At 43.7% G+C, this 23,402-nt stretch overlaps 1 protein-coding gene and 1 long non-coding RNA gene across 20 annotated transcripts in view; one reads left to right on the forward strand and one right to left on the reverse strand.

Moving 5' to 3' along the window:
• LOC128326308 (uncharacterized) overlaps positions 1–10,016 on the reverse strand; it is a 55,845-nt gene extending 45,829 nt beyond the window's left edge. For 15 of the 19 annotated variants that reach the window (XR_008307955.1, XR_008307960.1, XR_008307967.1 and 12 more), the window contains exons 1-2: positions 8,574–10,001; positions 1,850–7,713 (exon numbers count right to left, since the gene is read on the reverse strand). This is a non-coding gene — a long non-coding RNA (uncharacterized LOC128326308). Of the gene's footprint in view, positions 1–1,849; positions 7,714–8,573 lie in introns of all 19 variants that reach the window. The other 4 variants (XR_008307961.1, XR_008307953.1, XR_008307954.1 and 1 more) reach the window with 4 other exon arrangements.
• TET2 (tet methylcytosine dioxygenase 2) overlaps positions 1–23,402 on the forward strand; it is a 109,221-nt gene that overhangs the window by 78,440 nt on the left and 7,379 nt on the right. The window contains exons 6-10 of the mRNA XM_053252908.1: positions 1,880–2,088; positions 4,221–4,371; positions 13,441–13,530; positions 15,804–15,941; positions 16,961–17,321. Of these exons, the coding sequence (XP_053108883.1) occupies positions 1,880–2,088; positions 4,221–4,371; positions 13,441–13,530; positions 15,804–15,941; positions 16,961–17,321 (949 nt within the window). The remainder of the gene's footprint in view (positions 1–1,879; positions 2,089–4,220; positions 4,372–13,440; positions 13,531–15,803; positions 15,942–16,960; positions 17,322–23,402) is intronic.

Below are 23,402 nucleotides of genomic sequence, written 5' to 3' on the forward strand. Positions count from 1 at the left end.
TAGACCTAAATTATCCTTAATATTTTAGGTTCTTGCTTGTTTGAGCAATATGATTGATCTTATTAGGAAGGCAAGGTTAGACTTAACACTGACTGGCAACTGTGCAAGAGCGTTTGGAGTATTGCCTTATCCAAAACTTACACATAGGTCTCATCTTTAAAGAGGACTGACTAAACCAGAGCCTCTTATGCTGCATGCCATTCTTGTCTTTCTTATGCCAGGGGCTCCCAACTGTGGGTCCCCAGATATTTTGGGACTGCAACTCCCATCAGTGTGGTTGAGGATTATGGGAGTTGTAGTTCAACAGCTTCTGGGGACCCAAGGTTGGGAACCACTGTCTTATGTAAACAGGTCCATATATTTTGTGCCCAACAAGGCCTCCACCGTCTTCTTGGAAGGAACGATTAGGGGTAATTCTTACCTGAAAGTCTACATTGCCTAACCCTGATTCCAGCTCCAGATTCATATCCAACTCTTGTTGCTCAAATTGTATATGTGGTCTGTGCTCCTGGTTATACGTTTGATATATTCATTTAATGTATTTTCCACCATTTCAATAAAAGTCATTGTATTCATTTTTAAAAAGAACACTGTCTTACACAAAAGGGCCTACCAGTAGAGGAAAACTGATAAAATTCTGATGTTTGGAAGATGTACCTCCATCAGAATCCTTCCACATGCCATTAGAATCCATCCATGCAGTGAGGCCACTCACAATCAAAAACTGTGTGTTCTACCCAGATTTGGGAGATGTGTCTGCTCCCAATTTTTGATTGTGTGAAAGCAAGGTAAGAGGAAAACCTGGGTAGAAGTGATTGTGTGGAAGCAAGGAAGGAGGAAAAGATACCCAAGTTTTCTTCCTACCTTGCTTCCACATAACTGAAAATTGAGAATGCACAAAGCTCCCAAACCTGGGTAGAACAGTTTTTGATTGTGTGAATGACCTCAGTGTGTTGATTTGTTTGTTCAAAAATTCACATTAATTCTTAATCTGCCTTTTGCATAAATCAGTGTACATGATTAAAATGCATTATTAAGATATAAAACCCACAGCTAGCAAAACAAAGTCATAGGTCAAAGATAACTGGGCAGCATGTTCATAAGTTTTATGCATAGGACAGTCATTCTCAAAAATTTTGATCCTGTGGTTAAATACATAAAATGGTGTGTATCCAACAGCACAGGCGCAACATATCTTTGCTGCTCCCATTCCTGCAGCCTCTGTGCCACATTCCATGCCATTCCTGAGGGTCCCCCAGCCCTTTTCAGGGGGAACTCTGGGAGCTACAGTGAGGAAGAGAGGGTGTGGAAAACCCCTTGTGCAAGTGCTAGTTTGGAGGCAACCCCATGTGTTGTGTTTTTGTTCTTATCTGTTAACACACAATTTACGCAAGTTTGTTAATATGCAAACATAAGGCTTCCTTAGACAGAGTTATTCTGTTAGTCAATCTAACTTAGTATTCTCTTCTCTGACTGGCAGCAACTCTATCGCATCATAGGCAGAGGCTTTTCCCAGTCCTGCAGCCTGAAGTCCCTGGTTCATGGGGATGCTTTCCAGTGCTTGAGAGGGTTCTGTTTCCCTTAAAGGAGCCCCACCAGTGCTGGGCAAAGTCCAGCTCTGTGCAGTGGGTACAGTTGCTTCTATACAGTGCCAAGGGAACTATGCAGACTGCTTGGCTTCACCTGAAGCTTTGCATTGGCTTAATCAACCGTTAGGGTCAATAGGAGCTGCCACTGGGCCTTGCAATGAAAAGTACTGTTATAAGCAGACTAGATAAGATCAGAAGCAAGATTTTAAAAAATAATACTAAGATTCCCTTCTTTTGTACCTCACATACAAAAAAATCACCTTGTGATATTTTGTCTTCGTTGATTACAGGTGATTCGTAGAAGTAGCACTGAAGAAAAACTCCTTTGTTTGGTGCGGGAGCGGGCAGGCCATACCTGTGAAACAGCAGTGATCGTTGTCCTCATCTTGGTGTGGGAAGGAATTCCTCGGACCCTAGCTGACAAGCTGTACTCTGAACTCTCTGAAACTTTAAGGAAGTATGGCACACTCACAAACCGAAGGTGTGCTTTAAATGAAGAGTAAGTTAAGTATGTACTTGTTTCCCTGTAAGTGTGATCCAAGCTATAGCTAGAAGACCTAGAGAAATAATCCACTGAAGTTCTGAATCTTGTTGTTCTAGCATAAATAATTGTCTCACTGAAGTTACAGGGTAACATCCAGACTAGTTAGACTTAATCCCAACTTATATCAGCAAGGCAAATTACTCATGACTAACTTAAATCTCATTAATTTCACTGGGACAGAAACACAGGAAGCTGCCTTATACAGAGTCAGACCATTGGTTCATCTAGCTCAGTATTGTTTACAGGCACATAGGGACAATTGGTGGGGTGGGGGACAAAATTCCCTGGGCCAGGAACCGCATGGCACCCCCTCACCCCCAGGGTTCCCCCATCCAAATTTAAACCAAGGCAACCCTTGTTTAGCAAAGGGGACAATTCATGCTTGCTTCTGCAAGACCAGCCCTCCACACCCAAATTTAGTCTGGATGTTGTCCATTATGTGGTGGTTTACCACAAAGAATTTTCCTGTTTAAAAAACCACTTTTCCCTTCCTACCATGACCACAATTCCCCTACTGTTCCCTGCCTAGCTCACTTCTGTAATAGGCTGCACACACTCTTCTCTGTGCGATGATATCATCCCTGCACAGTAGGTGGAAGAAGTCTAGGTTCTTGTCTGCTGTGATTCTTTTCATGCTCCTCATTTCACTGAGTTCCTGAAACAAATTGTGCCCAGTCTACGCAGTGCAATAACAGCAGCAAGCTCCATTGACAGTGCCTGTTTTGATGGACTTACAAAAGCCTGATTATTAAAGTTTGTGTCTTTGGATGTTCCCTTTCCCTCCATTTTCTTTAATTATCTTGGGATTCTTTCTGCCATCATGGAAGTGCCTTCCATATATAAATTTTCCTACATGTGAAGCAGCTTTTATTCATATAAATGAAAAAAATATTCATTTATTCATTTAAATAAATATTTAAATAAATATATTTATATTCATTTATTCTACATTCTCAGTTCTGTGTACTTACACCATTTTGCTATGTGTTAACCTAAGGAGAGTTGTTATTATACAGGTCACCTGGCTTTTACTGGGACATATTGCAATAACATCAAAGATAAACAAAAAACTGCACTAATGAAGGTAGTCTATATACAAAGTATTTCTTTCCAGATTTGAAGTGATGAGACAATAAAAATGGTACAGTATTGGGTTTATGTGAATACCAGTTATGGACTGGCATTTCATGAAAATATAGGGTACAGGCCAAAGTGTTCTAAATAGAAAGTAAGTTACTGTTTTTGATTCAGTGGGACTTACTGTATTTCTTAAGTCCCACTTATTTCAGTGGGACTTATTTCTTAATAAAATGTTTTATAGCAGTCATTTAATGTGAATAGGTTGCATGTCACAGGTAGTCAGAAACTTCTAAGGAAACTTTTTTTTAAATACTGCATCATATGTAAACTTGCTGCCTCACTTTTAGAATAAATATTTATAGATCCAAAGTTTAACACCAATGATTTACTTTAGTATTACCAGTGATTGACCACTGGTAATACTAAAAGCTTTTCTTAGAAGACCATGAGCAGGATCCATCTAGCTACAATTTCTGATGGCAACATCCCAGCCAATGGGATGTTCTAGGTCAGCTCAGTGCTAGAACATCTGCTTTTGTATGCAGAAGATTCCAGGTTCAATCCCTGGCATCTCCAGATAGGGCTGAGAAAAATTTCTGCCTGAAAACTTGGATAGCTGCTGCCAATTTGTGTAAACAGTGCTTAGCTAGATGGGCCAATAGTCTAACTCAGTATAAGGAAGCTTCCTATGTTCAACAATCAAGGTAACACATGGCCACATTATGGTGGTTCTTTCCAGCTCACTTACATTACTAATTACCTGTTAAATGTTTGTGGGGAAAGGTCACAAGAATAAAACAGAAAATTAGAGATTTGAGTTAAGAAATCCTCATCTAATATTTGAGTTTCTTGATCATGTTATGCTTTCTATATCTAATTCATGTTGCTGGACATCATGAACTGATTTGCAGATTCTTATGATACTTATGTTTCTATATATGGGTACTTCACTGATGTCCACACTGCTCTTTGTAGCTTAACACAAAAGCAATTCTCTTATTTCTTAGACGAACTTGTGCATGCCAAGGGCTGGATCCTGAGACTTGTGGTGCATCTTTTTCCTTCGGTTGTTCATGGAGTATGTATTATAATGGATGTAAATTTGCCAGAAGCAAGATCCCAAGGAAGTTTAAACTGTTAGGGGATGATCCAAGAGAGGTAGGGGCTAAAAAAAAATTACATCTGTTTAATTGTATGAAGCATTTCTATCCCCGTTGTGATGATGGACTTCAATAAAACTGATACTTAGGTTTGGATGCAGGGCTTAATTTGTGCCAGGACTAAGCTGTGGCATCTATTTTCAATGTCAGGGTTCATTCTGGAATTTATGAAGTAAGAATAGAAGAAATAGCAGGTGAGGAATGCTTTTACTTTACCAATGAGTGGTAAACACACACACACCCCGCACGCACACGCACACAGTGGTGGGGGGACCCCACCACATGGAGAGTCACCACAAATGTGAGTTTACTTGGAAGGACTTCCAGATAAGCATTTGTATCTCTCTTTTTCTAAATTAAGATGAAATGGGGATGTCTCCTAAATCTCGTATAGCATTTTTAGAAGTATTAATCCATTAAGCAGCTTGCCATTAGGTAATGTTAATTTTTTTTTTGTCCTATATGAAGTAGTTTCTTTTAAGACCCTGTTTAAAGATTCACATTTGATTGGCAGAGCAAAAACGCTCTCCAATTGGCTGAGGTGATTATGACATCAATGCTGTTCAATCTTCCTGCAGCCTTCTGATATGTGTGGGAGGACTGACTGAGTTGTGTGGATTTGTTTTGCACGGATTATTGAAAATGACTGGGAAAGGATTTGTAAAAGGAAATTCCAGAAATCTGTCATTTGTAGATTCCTACAAGATCACAAATTTCTTCACTGGCCATGAAGATTACGTTGGAGTGGGGATGAGGGAGTGAAAACCACAAGGTCTTCTGTTTCTGTCCGGGCTGGTGAAATCTGCCCCCAGGGAATGAGAAATCTCTTGAAAATGAAGGGTTACCATTATCACACTTGTTTGATTTAATTAATGTCTCTAAGGTAAATAGGGAAACGGGCTCAATCACATAGGCCTTGGCTTCCTAGGTGTGACAGTGATGTCTTCCTTCATTCTTTTATCTGTGGTCTCTTCCTTCATTTTACCTCAGAACTGCTCAACCTCACTGCTTCTATTTGGCATTTACAACCCTCCAGTTTTGTGCTTCGTAAGCAGAAGAGACTGCTAAGTTCATTGTAAGGGCCAGAGGCTCAGAACTTTTAGACATGACAGGCAGACATCCAACTGGTGCAACTCTACCTACCATGTGCTGAGGAATATAGGAAGCTGCCATATACTGAGTCAGACCATTGGTCAGTATTGTCTTCACAGACTGGCAGCAGCTTCTCCAAGGTTGCAGGCAGGAATCTCTCAGCTCTATCATGGAGAAGCCAGGGTGGGAACTTGAAACTTCATACTTGTCCCAGAATGGCTCCATCCCCTAAGGGGAATATCTTACAGTGCTCAGACATGTGTTCTCTCATTCATATGAAACCAGGACGGACCCTGCTTAGCTAGGGGGACAAGTCATGCTTGCTACCACAAGACCTGCTCTCCTCCTCAGGGAGCAAAGAGCCACCATTTTAAAGTGGTGGTTTTCTTTATTTAGCAGGGGGAGAACAACTGGCCCTATCCATCCCCAGCACAGCATCCCTCCAGTAGCAATTGCTGGTGTCTATCTTATGTTTCATTTTTAGATTGTGTACCCTTTGGGGACAGGGAGACATTTTATTTATTTATATCTGTGTAAACTTCTTTGGGAACTTTTGTTGAAAAGCAGTATATAAATATTCATCATATTTGTATATGAGGATGGTAAAATGTAACAAAATGAAGGAAGAGGCCACTGCTGTAGATATGTGATAGAACAGGTCCAATCTCTCTCAAAAGCATGAATTAAATCATTCAAATGTAATAATGGTTGCCCTTTATTTTCAAAAGATTTCTTTTTCCTGGGAGGCGGGGTGTCGAGAGGCAGATTTCAGCAGCCCTGACAGAAATTATTCTCAACTGTTACTAGGGCAAAGGGCAAAAAGAGCAGGAAAAATGCACTGTTCAAGCCCCCCCCTCCACACAGCTGCTTCCCCCCATTTTATTTAAAAGATGGAGAAAAATCACATAAATTCCCCTTATACTGGCATGCCATATAAGAGGTGACTTTCAGGGAGGGGAGATCTTGAGTTCTAAATGTAGCTCTAATACTAACCTTGGGGTCTTCACTCCCTTTATCTCCACTCCTATGAAACTATTCACTCACACACACACACACACACACACTCCTCCACAGTTGCTCCCTTTTACTAAAAAGGAGCAGAAAAAATCAAATAAAAATACAATATTGAAGAATAATAAACATTGTATAAGTTATTTCTAACTTTGAAATGATCCTGACACACAAACAATACAGATTGCTCACTGAACACCTTTTCTCTTCTCACTGCAACTATCCAAGCTTTCTATAGCTTATTTTCTTTTGGTACATCCACAAATATTTTTTCTGGGTGTGTGTCTGTGTGTGTTTGCGTGTGCGCTCTTGCACTGTGGTACTATACACCACTGGTACCTTCTGGATTTTTCAAAACCATGATTGTTTTTGGTCAGATTACTGCAGGAAACTTCACTCTCCACATTCAGAATGACCGGGCTTGAGAGAGAAAAAGCAGTGATGATGTCACTGCAGAGGCAACAGGGCTGCTGCCTATTTTGGGGTGTGTGTCCAAATAGGAATTTCAAGCCTTGCTTTCAGCTGTATATGAACAGATTTCAGCAACAACCACCCCCAAAAAACACGGGTGACTTGTAATCATTTTTTGGAGATAACTGAGCAATAAAACTCTTTTAGGGGACATCCCCATTCTCTAAATTGACTTGAGTGCATTCAGAGATCAGCAGAATCTCACAATACAGCTTTTCCAGAATGTTACCACTTTGGCCACATGCCTAAATGCTCCAGACCCCTAGTCGGGGGGGGGGGAAGGAGGCAGGCCTGCCCCCTCCCCAATTTAATTTTTACAAACAAGTAATTTTTAAATAACAAAATGCTGCCTGCACTTAGGGGCCAGATAAACCCCCCCCCCCACACACACACTTTTTTGATGCCGCCTCTAAACCTTTAGGCTGACTACAGGTTTGGAAATTCCCCCTGTGCTTTAAAACAAAACAAAAAAATCACTTCTCCGTATGTAGAAAACACAGTACTCTTAGCATCCCTGACAAAGGTGAGTCGGTCAACACTTTTACACTAGCTCTGAGATCTTAGTGGTGATCCAGTATCCTTCACAACATGGGCTTGCACCTGTGCAATAGTCCCCACAGAAGGATTTCAAGCTCCTCAAAGCACTCTGAAGATCCGCCCTTCTCGAGCGGCGCCTGCTCAGTATCCTTGGCAGCAGAGCACTTCCCAGCTTTCTGAACGCCGTTATGGACAGTTCCCTTGGATTCTTCCTCCTCATGCTCTGTTTCTGAAAGGAAAAGATCACGGTTTGCTTACTTATTTTATCTGACCTTGGATTGTTTTAGACCACTCTCTGCCTCATCCCTCATTTGTTTTTCTGACTGCGTACCATTTCCTGACCATTCTCTGCCTCACTCCTTAACTTTGGATGCAAATAAACTCTGAAAAGACCTTTAAATGTTGCTCTACTTTTTGCGGGACCTTCCCCTCTTCAGAAAAACATTACTGTGATGAGCAGCATGTTGCTTGTCTGCCTGGGACACATCTAGCGAGGGGGGTCTGTATCCAAAACTGGAGAGGTTAACAACTTTATACTTATGTGGACCAATATTACCAAGAAATATATACTTATTTCAACTTCCCTTAAGCTAGTCTTTGCTGCCACCACCAAACTCTCCCTGCTTGGGTTTTTATCCTGACAGTCTCTAGTAGAGTAGCTGAGGGCTGCATGAGGAGAAAGTATAACGTACTGGACACAGGATGAACTTTTAAATAAAACAAAATTAAGTGTATTAATGTACAAGCAGCTTAAAGGTTTATCTCTGCCAAAGCAGGGCTTCACACTCATAATGGTTTCTTCAACAACAATAACAAGGCTTGGCAAAATTGTAAATAACATGGGGTGTGAAATTGTGACACACAGTCTTCACACACTGGCAAACATTCTACACATGTACATGAACATAAAGATAACCTAGATGCAGGGGCGTAGCAAGGTTGGAGCAAGCCCAGAGAGAAGATTTTAAAATGGGGCCCCCCCCTCACTGAAGTAAAATTTTAGGTTTTGTAAATTGTGGACAATGCAAGTCATTTAATGGTACTAGAGAAAGACATGCTGTTCTGGTAGCTCCAGGTCTTAACACTCACATCAGTTTTGGAGGATGAATACAACTGAAGGAAGCCTGGGCAGGTGCGTGGCTGGGGGAGTCAGTCATGTGACTTGCCTCTGGGGGGGCTCAAGGAAGTGGGCCCCCAGACAACTGTCTCCCCTTGCCCTATTATAGTTACACCCCTGCCTAGATGACTGAGGTAGCCACAGATGGATTACCTATCACCTATAGGCAGAGATCCTGTCCTACCCAGTCCCTCCCTGGAACCCCACCCATCCCAGAACAGACCCTATTAGGGTTGCCAACAGCCCCGGTTTATGCAGGACATCCTGCATTTACTGTAGGAAATGTTTGTCCTGTTCAGAACCACATTTCCCCTGTATTTGAGTGCCACTGCCACCTCTGTCTGGGACGCCGGGAAGTAAGTCAGACACAGAGACAGAGTACATTTCTAAAACAAACCCGAGACTCTCTCTTTCTCTTGTGTGCCTGGGGCGCATGGCATGGCTCTCCTTATTCCCAAACCCTGTCCCAAATCCACAAGCGTTTCTCCTGACAATGTAAGAATTGCTATTCGCCATGCAAAGATGATCCTGCCTGGCTCCTTAAGTACGGGGAAGCCTCAGCTTTTTCCTGCGCTGACTTTGGAGACTCTTCCTAAAGTCTCTGCATTTCCTTTGCTGAAGTTTGTAACATACAACTAGAGGATTATTCAAAGTCTTGATAACTTTTTTCTTATGTTGGTATCTATGCATTGCATCCTATTTTTCCTTTTTTTGTTGGCCAGTTTTTCCTGATCAATGAGGCTGTAATAGTGGGAATTTGGGGGGAAAGGAAAGTTACCATGTAATGGTAGAGGAGAGCTGGTATTGTGGTAGCAAGCATGACTTGTCCCTTTAGCTAAGCAGGGTCTGCTCTGTTTGCATATGAATGGGAGACTTGATGTGTGAGCACTGTAAGATATTCCCCTTAGGGGATGGAGCCGCTCTGGGAAGAGCATCAGAAGGTTCCAGATTCCTTCCCTGGCATCTCCAAGATAGGGCTGAGAGACTCCTGCCTGCAACCTTGGAGAAGCTGCTGCCAGTCTGTGTAGACAATAATGCGCTAGATGGACCTATGGTTTGACTTAGTATATGGCAGCTTCATTCCAGACTTGTGTTCCTCATTCTGGCAGTGAAATGCTGGCAACCCTAGAACCTATCTCCCTAGAGATCCTCTTTCTATCCCTGTCCATCCCTAACTCCTGGCTTCTCTAAGCCCTATCTGAGACTCTGAGCTTACAGTAAGACAGTTTAACTGCCACTCTCTGCTTCATTCTAAAGCCCCTCCCTTAGGAATCCCACCTGGAGGCTGGTTCCTTGGGCTTTAAAAGGTGACTAGCCAACTCCGCACAGAGCTTTTGTGTGATCTTTGGGGCCGGCGGTTATGTCTCCCCCCCCCCCACCTTCTGCCCCAGTCTCCACTTCCAGGCCCAGCCGCCTCTCCTCCCCACCACCACTTCTGCCCCCCAACTTTCTCTCCCCCACCCCCAGCCTTGCCTCCGCGGCTGGGCTGGGCCCGCAGCGGCCTCTGGCCTCTGTGGTCAGGCCTGCCGCTGCCGTGGTGACCAATCCTCCTGGGTGCGCCTCAGCCAATCAGGCTCGTCCACCGCCCATCCACTGCCCAGCCAATCAGCTGGTCACTGGGACGCACATTCCAAGGCACACCCAGGAGAATTAGATATATAGATTGAAAGGACTAGAGCTGCTGCCAACCATCACAATATCTGTTCTGCCTGACGGAAGATCATAACATCTGTGCCTGTAAGATTTGCTTATCTTTTTCCAATCAAACGTGGAAAAGTAGAGAGTTGCGTTTGAGAGTAGCTCTCTATGAACAGACCCTTCGACCATCACCACCAATGTCATGTTCACCAGTATCGCTGACTCCATCAACATCCACCATGTCAAAGCTCAGCTTGGCTCCATCAATGCCTTCTACTTCTACAGTAGGGCTGCTTAACTTCAGCCCTCTGCAGATGTTAGCCTACAACTCCCATAATCCCTGACTACTGGCCACTGTGGCTGGGCTATTGACCACTGTGGCTGGGGATTATGGGAGGTGTAGTCCAAAAAAACAGCTGGGGGGGCCTAAGTTAAGCAGGCCTATTCTATAAGCTACTTTCAGAAAGCCTTGTAATGTGTTGAAAGATGGACAAAAATGCCAAAAGAAGCAAAAACATCAGGAAGAGGAACCTTCCTTTCATTCCAAACATCACAGAATTGGACCATCAGTGTTGATGATATCCACACACTCAACTTCATCGACATCGATGAATCTACCAATTTCTGCCGTCTCTCAGCCCAGGAATACTCCCGCTCTTTCGGCTGCTCTGCTCTTGACACCAGTCTTTGGAGGTTCTTTGCCATCGACACCATCGATATTGAGGGAATACCCTCTCTTCCAAGTCATTGACTCTGTCTTGGCCTCTCCAGTAATGATGCCATCGGGGTCCACCTTTAAAGCATTTTCACTCCATGGCCTTAACATTGACAAAGATAACAGTTCCGGTGCAATGGAGATCCCGGAGATCCCAAATACCCCATCAATTTATCCAGCAAGGGTAACCCTTCATGGCTCACCATCATGTCTTTCTACCCAACCTTGGAAGCTTAGGTTCTACTCCTCATTGCCTACATACTCATGCTATTGCAACCGTTTTGATTACTGGAGCTCCCCTGGTGCTTTAGGCACAGGCTACATAAGAAGAATGGGGAGGTTCAAGGATATCGCCTTCATGTCTCCACCATACCTACCAAAAATTTAATCTTTGGAAACTGTCCCAGCTCAAATAATCTGTTGCACCTCAAAACTCTGTGCCACGCTCTCCCATTGTTCAAGTGCCCACTGGACCCATCTCCTGTGCCATTATTGCCCATTCAACCAGCCATACCTCAACCTACTTAACCAATGTCCCTGGTATCCCTTGCCAGGGTGCCTACTTCTCCTGTGGGATCTGAAACCCTGCTCCAGTGCCACAAAGACCTGTCTTGGATGATGATTATACTTCCTTGGATAACAAATCTACATACACTGAGAACCCGTCAGATCCTTCACCGAAGGACAATGTGCCAAACTGCCCTTCCAACTCCCAATGGAGGAGATCAATACTATCACATCCAAGTAACTGAGATGGCTAAAGTCCTTAGCCTTCAGCTTAAGTCCCTGGTCCATGCAGTTAAGGATCCATTCCATGATTGCATTGCCTTCACCTCCACATCTCAATAAGCTGCACTCCCCATGCTCCCAGTGCTCATAAATTCTACCAAATCAGCATGGGATGTCCCATCATCATCAACTTCAACCTCCAAAAGGTTAGAAAACTCTTTAGGGTGCAGGAGGATGATTCTGAATTCCTATTTAAGCACTCCACCCTCACAGTGTGTACACATACAGATCTGTATGCACATAAAATTATTTACACATTACATTCAATGCATGTACAGTAGTATACTTCATATCTGTACCCTGAATTTGAGGCAGCCTGTATCACTTTCCTTTTTAAATCAACAGAGGTGTAGACATTCACACAAAAATATGTACGTGTGTAAAGGAATCTGGTGCACATATAATGTAATGTCTAAATGGGGATAATATGCCCTTGTTTCAAAGAGTTCCATCCCTAGTTATTGCTCTGTTTATTAGGTATCCCTCCCTAATTTTATGTCCTGATAAAATTGATTGCAAAGCCAAACAAATGCTTGGAAACTATCATCTGCCTTTGTTGTTATGCCCTGCATACATTTGGAAGAGGATGATACAAAGATGTTGCTTATGCATAAGTAAAATAATATGCACATACCAAAAACATTTTTGTATGTTTCTCTGCAGCAGTTCCCACCCCTAAAGAGGCAGGACACTGACTCTTTTAAACTGGCTTTCCTTGGGAATAAAAGAGGCAAGCCATTTTAAAGCATTTTTAAATTGTAGATTATGGTTGTAATCTTCAATTTCCTATACACCTATGAGTTTGATATGGTTTTTATTTTTTAGAGAACTGTGATGATTATTCTGTAACTCTCTAGTAAACCAACGTACACCTGATGAAAAACATATGTAATAGTTTGAAATTTTCTAATCATATTAAGTTGTTGCATGAAAATATTTTAGTGTCCTTAAAATGCTGTGATTTTATATATCCATTTTGTACATGTATTTTGGAAGGTTTTATGCATGTTTTAACCTTTTCCATGGTTAAAATCACTGAGTACACACAATCCTGCAAAAATTTAGTTGTGATGATGAATTTCTGTTGAAATAATAGGATTTCAATTGGTTGATAAGTTATTTTTCATTGCTTTCAATAGGTTTTAGTTGCAACTAACTTGCTGAGTTGTGACCATTGACTTTGATCTAGGGCATGTTTACACTGTACATTTAAATCAGTTCCAGACCACTTTCATGATCACGTTTCTCAATTAAGGAACTTAGTTGGAAAGCATAATTCTCTGAAGGGCAAAAGATGGGTTAGGATTGTCAGTTATCTTAGAAAACAAAAAAATTGCTCCTTTGAGGGGAAGCTTTGACTAATAAAGTGATTTCAGATCAGTTTAAATGTGTAGTCTAGATGTGCTGCTAGACATGTACTCAGGGAAATCCCTTTTATTCAACAAATTGTCATCTGCCCTGCTCTGAATTGGTTCTCCTCTCATCACAAGTCCAGCAAGGGCATGAATTAGCTCAGCAGGGCTTTGGCCATAATGTGTTTTTTTTAATTGGCCAGTGTACAGACTAATGTATAAATGTAGTTTGTTCATGTTCACCTTTTTGGTAATAACAAAGTGGTATGAAATATGACTACTTTGAGAACTATAGCTAGTAAAATAATGTGTGTTAATATGTGAAATTATCCCGTATAAAAACAGGAAGAAAAGCTAGAGTCCAATTTGCAAACCCTTTCAACTCTGATGGCACCCACCTACAAGAAATTGGCACCAGATGCATACAATAACCAGGTAGGTTTAAAAAAAGAGATTTGGTAACAATACTAAAGTACTAAAAAGAAGAAGTTTGAATTACATCTTTAGAGTACATTCTCAAGACCGTGCACTTATTTTACAGTAATTTACAACAACAACAAATATTTATATACCGTTTTTCAACAAAAATTCCAAAGCAGTTTACAGAGAGAGAGAGAGAGAGAATGAATGAATGAATGGATCCCTGTCCCCAAAGGGCTCACAATCTAAAAAGAAACATAAGATAGAGTAGACACCAGGAACAGTTACTGGAGGTACTGTACTGTGGGTAGATAGGGCCAGTTACTCCCCCCCTGCTCAATAAAGATAATCACCATGTTAAAAAGGTGCCTCTTTGCCAAGTTAGCAGGGGTTAATTTATTTGCAGTGACACCACCCCTGTGATCGATATGCTCTGTAATTAGGCAGATTAGTATTACATAACATGCAAATGCACTTTTGGCAGTGGAGGAAGGTCTGAAACATTTACTTTTCACTGTCCTGATAATGTGACCCAGCGATGTATAAAGTATTTTAAAGGAGCTTCTGATGTTACCTAGATGGCTCTTTGCCATGCCCAGAAGGTAGTGACAGAATTCCCAGGAAGGAAGCCAAGGCTCTGTACTTTCCCATGCCTGAATTGTCCTAGATTCTAGAAGTGCTTGGTCTTGTGTGGGGTATTTTTCATGACACTGATGGTTGCAATGGTTTCGTTGATTATTCTGCAAGTACACTTAGGCTAGGATGTTTTCATTTTGCATGGTATAATGCCCTTCCTTGTGGTTTTCCACAAGGCACTGGTTGACATAGTATTACTTGGCAGTACTACTCAATAGTACTACTCAGGAGTTGCTTTGTAAGACTACTTAATTTCAATAGGCTTTCTGTTGAGTAATTCCATAAGGATATCAGTCTCTGATTATCCACATATTTGTCCAATATATTTCCCTAATTATCAAAACCCCAAAGTTCTGTACAATTAAAGTACGGCCAAACTGGATCGTCAAAATCGCTGCTTGATAAATCTTTACCAAGTGCATATGAGCCTGATGGTAGTCAGATCCTTGATTTTATATATGCTTGTCCATTCCCAGAGGCAGAGCCACCATTGCATGAACAGTTTCAAAGAACCCGGGCCACCAATGGAAAAGGCGGCCGAAAGCCCCTGTGTCTGTGACATTAATCACACTGGGGTGTGGCCTCGAGCTCCAGAGAGCCCCGAGTGAGCTCTTCCCCACCCACACCTGGGCTCCAGAGAGCCCGAGCAAGCTCTCCCCCCATCCATTTCAGGTAGTGTTTGCTGCCTGACAGCCTTTATTTCCCTTTCTCTCCCTCCAGCTGCAGTCAGGCAGCAAGCGCTGCCTGAAATTGACAGGGGAGAGCTTGCTCAGGCTATCTCAAGCCCAGGCTATGCCCCCTTTGTGCATACATCATGCACACAAGGTGTGGCCTTGAGTTCCAGAGAGCCTGAGTGAGCTCTCCCCTTGTCATTTCAGGCAGTGCTGGAGGGAGAGAAAGGGAAATAAAAGGCTGTCAGACAGCAAACACTGCCTGAAATATACAGGGGGAGCTCGCTCAGGCTCTCTGGAGCCCAAGCCATGCCCTCGTACATGTGACATCATGTGCATGTGGTGTAACTAGAGGGGCCTCCGAGTGGGGCTGGACACAGGCTGCCATTCGGCTGGCTCCATGCCTGTCCATTCCTATTAACATAGAAGTTTATTGTCTGTGTATGAAGATGAATCTAGATGACAAAGAATGCCAGAATTACACTTCAGTGATCATCAGGAATGTCTGTAGACTGCAATGACATGTTATCAAATTTTCCATTATTTCTATTTGTCATGGCAAATGAGACAAATTGATGAAAGCTGGGTCTAGCAATGGCTAATGGCCATGACAGCCACAATTGGAACTTCAGAGGCAATATATAACTGTGATTATCAGATGCTAGGGACAAAGACATATAGCTGTCTCCATCAAGCCACCTTGTGAGGTTCCCAGGGTCTGACCCAGCAAGACAGCTCTTATGAGAGAACATAGATGAAATAAAAAGGCGTATCATTGCAGTCATGTGGTCCTTCATCACAGACATAGCAATTTCAGTGTTGTAGTGTCTGTTTCGGAAAGGACATTGGTTGCTGCAGTCAGTGTGGTGTCAGATTTGCCTCTACTTAGATCAAAAATCAAATACCTGAGACCATCTTGTAGAATGACTTGGAATTTAAATAGTAAAATGCATTTCAGTAAAGGGTGTTTTTTGTTTCCAGATTGAATATGAACACAGAGCACCTGAATGCCGTCTGGGCTTGAAAGAGGGTCGTCCATTTTCAGGGGTCACTGCCTGCCTGGATTTTTGTGCCCATGCTCACAGGGACTTGCATAATATGCAGAATGGGAGTACACTGGTAAGCCAGTGATGTATGCAGCTATACACATGCAGAACTAATTTCTTCTGTTAAGTTTGTTATTTTTCATAATCTCAATTTCTATTAAAGCGATATATGAGAGCTGTGGGGGGAAATAGTGAAATGCTTAAACAAAGGGGGTTGCAAACCCTCCAGACTTTGAATTAAAAGAAGATTAAGATTCCTAAAATTTCATTCTTCAATCCTTGCTCCTGGCCATATTGTTTCTTGTTTTTATTATTACATAGTGAAATAGTATAACTCTAGAAGTCTCAGAAGTTGCACGGTTATGAGTACCCAGTAAGTTGCAGGGTCCACCTCAGAAGTATAAAATCTGATTTCTTGACTTGAAAGAATTAGAATGAGAGCAAATAGGAAGGAAACTGAGCTATCACAGCCACTGGGAAGCTCTCCATATTAAGAATGCCAAACAAGGTGTGTATCTGGCAACATTCCCACACCACTGTTTCCAGTATTGACCACTAGAGAAGGGAGTCTATTGAAATCACTTTCTTGCTACCTGAAATTTTACAAGGATCCAGCTTCTGTCCTTAACTAATGAAGTATAAGTTATCACACTTGCCTTGAAACACTTAAGTTATGTCATTTCCTTTTGTGGAATGACTATATGGAAAGAGAAATTTTATATAAACTGGCTGAAAATGCTAAATCTCTGAGATCAAACATACTTAATTAACTTTGTAAAAAGAAGTTGCCATTCAAGATAAATTAGTGTTGGGTTCTTTTATGGTGGCAGCCACATTACGTACAGGCCTGCTACAGAATTTTGTACACAGCTAGCTCCAGGTCTCAGGGAGCTCTTGGCAAACTGCCTTCAAAACTGCCTCTCTCAGCTGGGTGGACTCTGAGATAACCTCTCTGCCACCACCCAGCAAAGACTATGAGCACAGAGATGGTCTTGGGCCCTCAGCAGTTGCCTAGTGATGCCTACCAAGGACGCCTGCCCTGATTTTGCATTCCATCATTCCAAGAGTTCATTTGTATATCTTGTTTAATAGGTGTGTACACTAACCAGAGAAGACAATCGTGAAATTGGCCAGACACCAGAAGATGAACAACTACATGTGCTCCCTTTGTACAAAGTCTCCAATGTAGATGAGTTTGGAAGCACAGAAGGCCAGGATGAGAAAAAACGAAATGGCAGCATTCAGGTTCTTAGCTCTTTTCGGCGAAAAGTAAGGATGCTGGCAGAGCCTGTAAAGACCTGCCGGCAAAAGAAGCTGGAAGCTAAGAAAGCAGCAACTGAAAAGCTTGCGTCCATGGAGAATGGGTTGAACAAACATGAGAGAGATAAATCAGCTACAGCCCGTCAAAAACAGACCAGCTCGGAAGCATCAGGTCACGCTAAACAGTTAGCAGGTACACTTTTAATAAGCGTAACCCATTGTGCACACTCTTTATTACAAGTTAATAATAAACGATTACAGGTCGATTACAAGCTCTTTATTACAAGTGACATATTATTTACAGTATATTCTTTGATCCATGGAAAATGTGAGATACTAGCCTGTTGTATATAGGGATGTGCACAAAACCGGTTCGCCCGGTTTGGTTCGGATCCGAACTGGGTCCGAACCAGGAGGGGGTGGTTCGGTTTTGGTTTTGTCCGAACCACCCCCTGGATCGGTTCGGATCCAAACTGGTTTGGACCGGTTCGGACACCTGAAAATTGGTCGGATGGTAGCTGGCACCCAGGGGTACCTGTCACCCAAACCCCAAAGCAATCGGACACTCGTACGATTTTTTATGAATTTTTGAAAATTATTATTATTTTTTCTCATAGGATATAATGGGACTCGAACCAGGCCATTATTCCTTATTGTGGAGCACCCATGGGTGCCAACAACCATGCAAACCCTGAAGCAATCAGACACCCCTATGATTTTTTATGAATATTTGAAATATTTTTAATTATTTTTCTCATAGAGTATAATGGGACCGAACCAGTCCATATCCCCTATTGTGGAGCACCTAGGGGCACAAAAGCGGGGTGGGTGGTAGACAGACAGGGGTGCCTACCACCCAAAAAATCCCAATTTCTGTCTCTGGTTGGTTTACAGCAACATAAAATAAATTAAAAAAAGAAATTACTTTAACACAATTTAAAAACACAAGTCTATTTAAAAAGCTTGGGTGAATAAATGTGTCTTTAGAGACTTTCTAAAATTTGTCTGAGATGGGGAGGCTCTTATTTCAGCTGGGAGTGCATTCCAGGGTCTTGGGGCAACAACAGAGAAGGCCTGTCCCTGTGTTGCCATCAGACAAGCTGGTGGCAACTGCAGATGAACCTCTCCTGTGGGAAATGGGGCTCATAGTGAAGATGATGTTCTCTTACATAGCGTGAGCCTAAGGCAGGCCTGCTCAACTTGATCCCTCCTGTAGATGCAGAAGTTATTGGCCACTGTAGCTGGAGACTGATTGTGGGCGTTGTAGTCCAAAAACAGCTGGGGGGCAAAGTTGAGCCTGACTGAAGGTGTTTAGGTTATAGCCAGCACCTTGTATTTTGCCCAGAAACTTATTGGTAGCCATTGTAGTTCTTTTAATATAGGAGTAATATTATCTCTCTGAGATGACCCAACCTGCTGCATTCTGTACCAACTGCAGTTTCCGGACCATGTATAAAGGCATCCCCACATAGAGCACATTGCAGTAGTCAAGTCTGGAGGTTACTAGCATATGTACCACTGTTCTGAAGTCGTTTATCTCAAGAAACAGACACAGCTGGTGTATCAGCTGAAGCTGATAGCAAGCACCTCTGGCCACTGCCTCAACCTGAAACACCAAGGAGAGGTTTGGATCCAGAAACACTCACAGACTGTGCACCTGTTCCTTTTGGGGAAGTGTGACCCCATCCAGAACTGGCACATCAAAATTGTTCCAACCACATACAACAAACACTTCCATCTTATTTGGATTCAGTTCCAATTTGTTATCCCTTATCCAGTCCATCACTGCCTCCAGGCAGGCACTTAGGGAGGTTATGCCTTCCCCTGATGATACTGACATGAATCAATAGATTTGGGTGTCATCAGCATACTGATAACATCCTGCACCAAATCTGGTGATCTCTCCCAGCAGTTTCTTGTAGATGCTAGAGACTTGGAAACAGTTTGGAGCCCTGGGGGACACAATATAAAAGTTCATGTTTTGAAGAACGGTGTTTTTTGGTGTCCAAGTGAACACCATCTAGAATTTGTCTGAGAGGTAAGGATGGAACCACTGCATAACAGTGCCTCTCACTCTCAACCCCCTTAGACACTCCAGAAGGATACTATGGTTGATAATATTGAAAGGCACCAAGAGATCCAAAAGGACCAACAGAGTCACACTCCCTCTGTCAATTTCCTGTTGAAGATCATCAGTCAGGCTGACCAAGGCAGTCTCCACCCCTTAGCCCACCCAAAAACCAGTTTGAAATGGGTCTAGATAGATAATCAGTTTCCTCCCAGGACTGCCTGGATCTGGGAGCCCACCACCCTCTCAATTACTTGCCCAGCAATGGAAGGTGGGAGACTGGCCTCTAGTTGCTTAACTCTGAGGGATCCAATGCAAGCTTCTTCCGAAGAGGTCTAATGATTGCCTCTAAGACAGGAAGACATCCTGCCCTCCCCCAGAAAAGCTTTTATAATATCTACCAGGCCTTCTGCAACAACCCCCATGCCAGATAGTATAAGCCATGTCGGTCAAGAGAACAGGTGGTAGCCCCACCATTCCAAGCAGCTTATCCACATAATCAGGAGTCAAACTGAAACTGATCCAGCCCAATCACATAAGAGAAGTTGCTGGACTCCTCCACATTAGACTCTGCAATAATTGTGCGATCTGAGTCCAAGTCAGCCTGAATGAGAGATTTTTCTCCACCAAGAACTCATTAAAACCATAACAACTGGTAACTGACGGTTCAGAATTCTGTTTCAAGGGAGGAGCATGTACTAACCCCTAGTACATGCCCCTAATTAAATAGAGAAGGAGCCAGGATGCAACCTTGCTTCATACCTCTCTGTCAGGATCTTACCAGTAAAATGTCCCTGTGCATTACACCTTATTCTCAGAGAGATACCCTGATGAAGTTTCTAAATCTAATACGATAGATGCCAGTCAATAGTGGAACTTTTCAATTTCTCCCAAAGTTTAAACTTGGAAATATCTATATACTTATTTCTCTTAGCCGGCATGTGTGTCCTTGAGAATTTGGCAGCGGAACTCTCGCAACACGCGAGAATTCTGGCATTGGGTGGGAGGACGTTGGAGGATGCCGGCCGGGCCTGGCTGCGGGGTAATGGAGGCGGCAGTGGCAATGGGCCCAGCCACGGTGAGGAGGAGGCGGCGGTGGCCAAGAAGGTGCGGGAGAAGGGGAAACCGCTGGCCCCCAAGCCAAAGGGCTAGGGAGCCGTGGCGGCTGCCAGAAAATGGTGGGGAGAGATGGAGCTTAGGAGGAGCTGCAGCAGCTGCCCCAAAATGGTGAGGAGGGAGGGAGCCAGGCGGCGGGCTGGGGAGGGGTGGCAGCGGCCGCCCAAAAATGGTGGGGAGGGAGGTGGTAGGAGGAGGACCCGCCGCCGCTCAAAAACAGCAGGGAGGGAGGGAGCCAGGTGGTAGGCTGAGGAGGGGTGGTGGTAGCCACCCGAAAACAGCGGGGAGGGAGGCGGTAGGAGGCCCCCAGCGGGCTGAAGAGGAGGCGCGGTGGTGGCATGGCAGGAGGCGCGGCAGTGGGGGGCAGGAAGGCAGGAGAGACTGGGGCAGGACATTGGAAGGAAGGGCAGGAGAGACTGGGGATGGAGGTTGTGGGGAAGTGTATTGACGCACAGATGTTCTGTGCTAGTAAGTATATAATATTGGTATATAAATGTGATGAATAAATAAAAATAAATAAAATAAAAATAGAATCAAAAGCAGATCTAAAACCCACAAATGCCATGTAGAATGAGCATTTGGGTTTACCAGCATATTTCTCTATAAAATGTTGAAGCAGTATGCAGTGGTCAATAGTTGATCTCCCCACATGAAATCTGGCTTCAGCAATATAATTTTCATGATGTTCGATGTTGAACTGCTTTGGTTCAACTGTTCAGGGTTGAACCTAACCACCCCCGTTTGGTCTGGCCCTGGGCTGAACCTCCCTGGGGGTTCGGTGGTTGTTGTTGTTTTTTAATTTACACTTACCTCGTCTAGGGGAATTGTCCGAGTTGGTGGGGGTCCACAGAGGTTCCCCCTCCCCCCGCCAGCCTCCCTTATACTCTTTGGCCAGTTTTTGACCTTCCCCACTTGGCATGGTGGCCATTTTGGAGGCAGGCACAATAGGCCTCTGCGTGGCCTGGGTCATGCCTTATTTCTGGAATAAGGGAGGCTGGCAGCGGGAGGGGCAACCTCTGCAGGCACTCCTCCCCCAACCCCTGCCTTGGACAACTCCCCCAGAGGGGTAAGTATAAAAATTAAATTAAATTACAAGAAAATTTGAGGGACTCAAGTTTGGACTCAAACCAAACCGGACCAGCCGGATCCATGCACACCCATACTTTCTAGTGGGGGAGTGCCCTTGCTTGCTTGCTGTACATCACCATTCCTTGTCTTCTCTTGCCTCCAATGACAGGGAGAGTGGGGAAGAGGAGAGGAGAGCTGGCTTTGTGGTAGCAAGCTTGAATTGTCCCCTTTGCTAAGCAGGGTCTGTTCTGCATTTGAATGGGAGACTTGTGTGAGCACTGTAAGATATTTCCCTCAGAGGATGGGACCACTCTGGGAAGAGCAGAAGGTTCCGAGTTCCCTCCCTGGCAACTCCAAGATAGGGTTGAGAGAGATTCCTGCCTGCAGCCTTGGAGAAGCCGCTGCCATTCTGTGTAGACAATACTGAGCTTAATGGACCAATTATCTGACTTGGTATAAGGCAGCTTCCTATGTTCCTATGAGCAGGAGGAGAAAAACCTCTACTAAACAGACTCCCCCCAAAAAGGGAGAGGAGGGAATTTTTGGGTGGGTCTCCCCAGGCAAAGTGCACTCCAGTCAAAAGCCCCCAGGAGAGGCCAGCCACAGAGAAAGAGAAAGCAAGAAGCAGACAATGCCAAATTGTTAAAAATGCCTCAGCCCCCTCCCCAAATTAAATGTTGACTCACTTGACCCCCCCCCCCCCGCGCAAGTAAATCATAAGCACAGATGGCTCTTTCCCTCCACAGGTAGCAGCAGACTGGCTGGTCCCTCTGCTAGCCTTGTGTAATTCATGTTTGGCCTGCCTCCCTCCCTGCCTGTCCCTCTGGTTTCTGTCTGAGCATTGAGAAGCTAGCCCCCAGACAGGAAGCTAAATCCATGCACTTTTGACTGCCCCAGCCACCTGGTCTACTCATGTTTGGGCTGCAGATTCTAACCACCAATACCCTTGTTTGGGCTGCAGATTCTAACCACCCACCTTTGGAAAATGTAAAGGAATGGAACCAAGTCAGCCAGAGGGAGCGAGGCTGCCTGCTGGCAGGTTGTGGAAATGTTAACTTTTTTCCCTTACAAAAAGCAGACAGTACCAAGGAAGCAAAGAAAGACAAGAGAGCAGGCCCGTAACCAGCTGGTAGCATGGTGTGTACCTGCCACACCACTGTTTTCATTGAACATTTTATAACCTGCCTCCCCTAACTTCTGCAATCTCCACCCCCCCCAAAAAAAGTTGACGCTGGTTACAGGCCTGCAAGAGAGGGAACGAGGGAGAGCTGGTTTGGGAGGTGAGTTGGTGAGCTGGGAGGGAAGCATGAATTGTCCCCCGAGTGTGTCCTCCACGGCTGCAAGCAGCCAGACACACGCTCGCGGCATACACACGATTGCAAAGCCTCATTTTTGGGCACACTCGTGCCCAAAACCTCGGTTAAGCAGTGGGCTACTTAAGAGGGCATGCCGGCGCCAGGAGCTCCCTTAGCCTGGTTTCTGCTGAACGTGTGAATAATAGCCTCACTGTCTGTGGAAAATATGGGGTGCACTGGTGGTATGACTCACTAGCTTCATGTAGTTCCTATGTTTTGGGGTTTTTTTAAACTGATGTAGCTCATTCTAGACCCATGTTTCTTCAAGTTTATGGAAACATCCAATGTAGTCAAGAATGGAGGCAGACAAGGGACTATGCTAGTGCTTCATTGCTATTGGTTCAATTGCTTTCCCCTTGATTCTGTATCTGAAAAGTTCAAAATGCATAACATACTATGAAGTTGTTTAGGCATTCATCTCAATGGGTCCATTGAACACTATGATGAATGAACAGTCTCTTCATGCACAGAAATTGTCCCTCCATAATTGCCTTCAGGCTACTAGTGCTATATTTGTTCTATACATAAACGAAGCACACTCTACAAATGCTGTTTGTTCATAATCTTTTATACAAGTACCATTCCTGGCCATGTTGAGATTAAGAAATATTAAAAGGGGGATTTATCATTCATATGTAAAGATTTCCTTGCCTACTTTCTTTCGCTG

The sequence above is a fragment of the Hemicordylus capensis genome, chromosome 5 (assembly GCF_027244095.1).
Source record: "Hemicordylus capensis ecotype Gifberg chromosome 5, rHemCap1.1.pri, whole genome shotgun sequence".
NCBI classification, from domain to species: Eukaryota; Metazoa; Chordata; class Lepidosauria; order Squamata; family Cordylidae; genus Hemicordylus; species Hemicordylus capensis.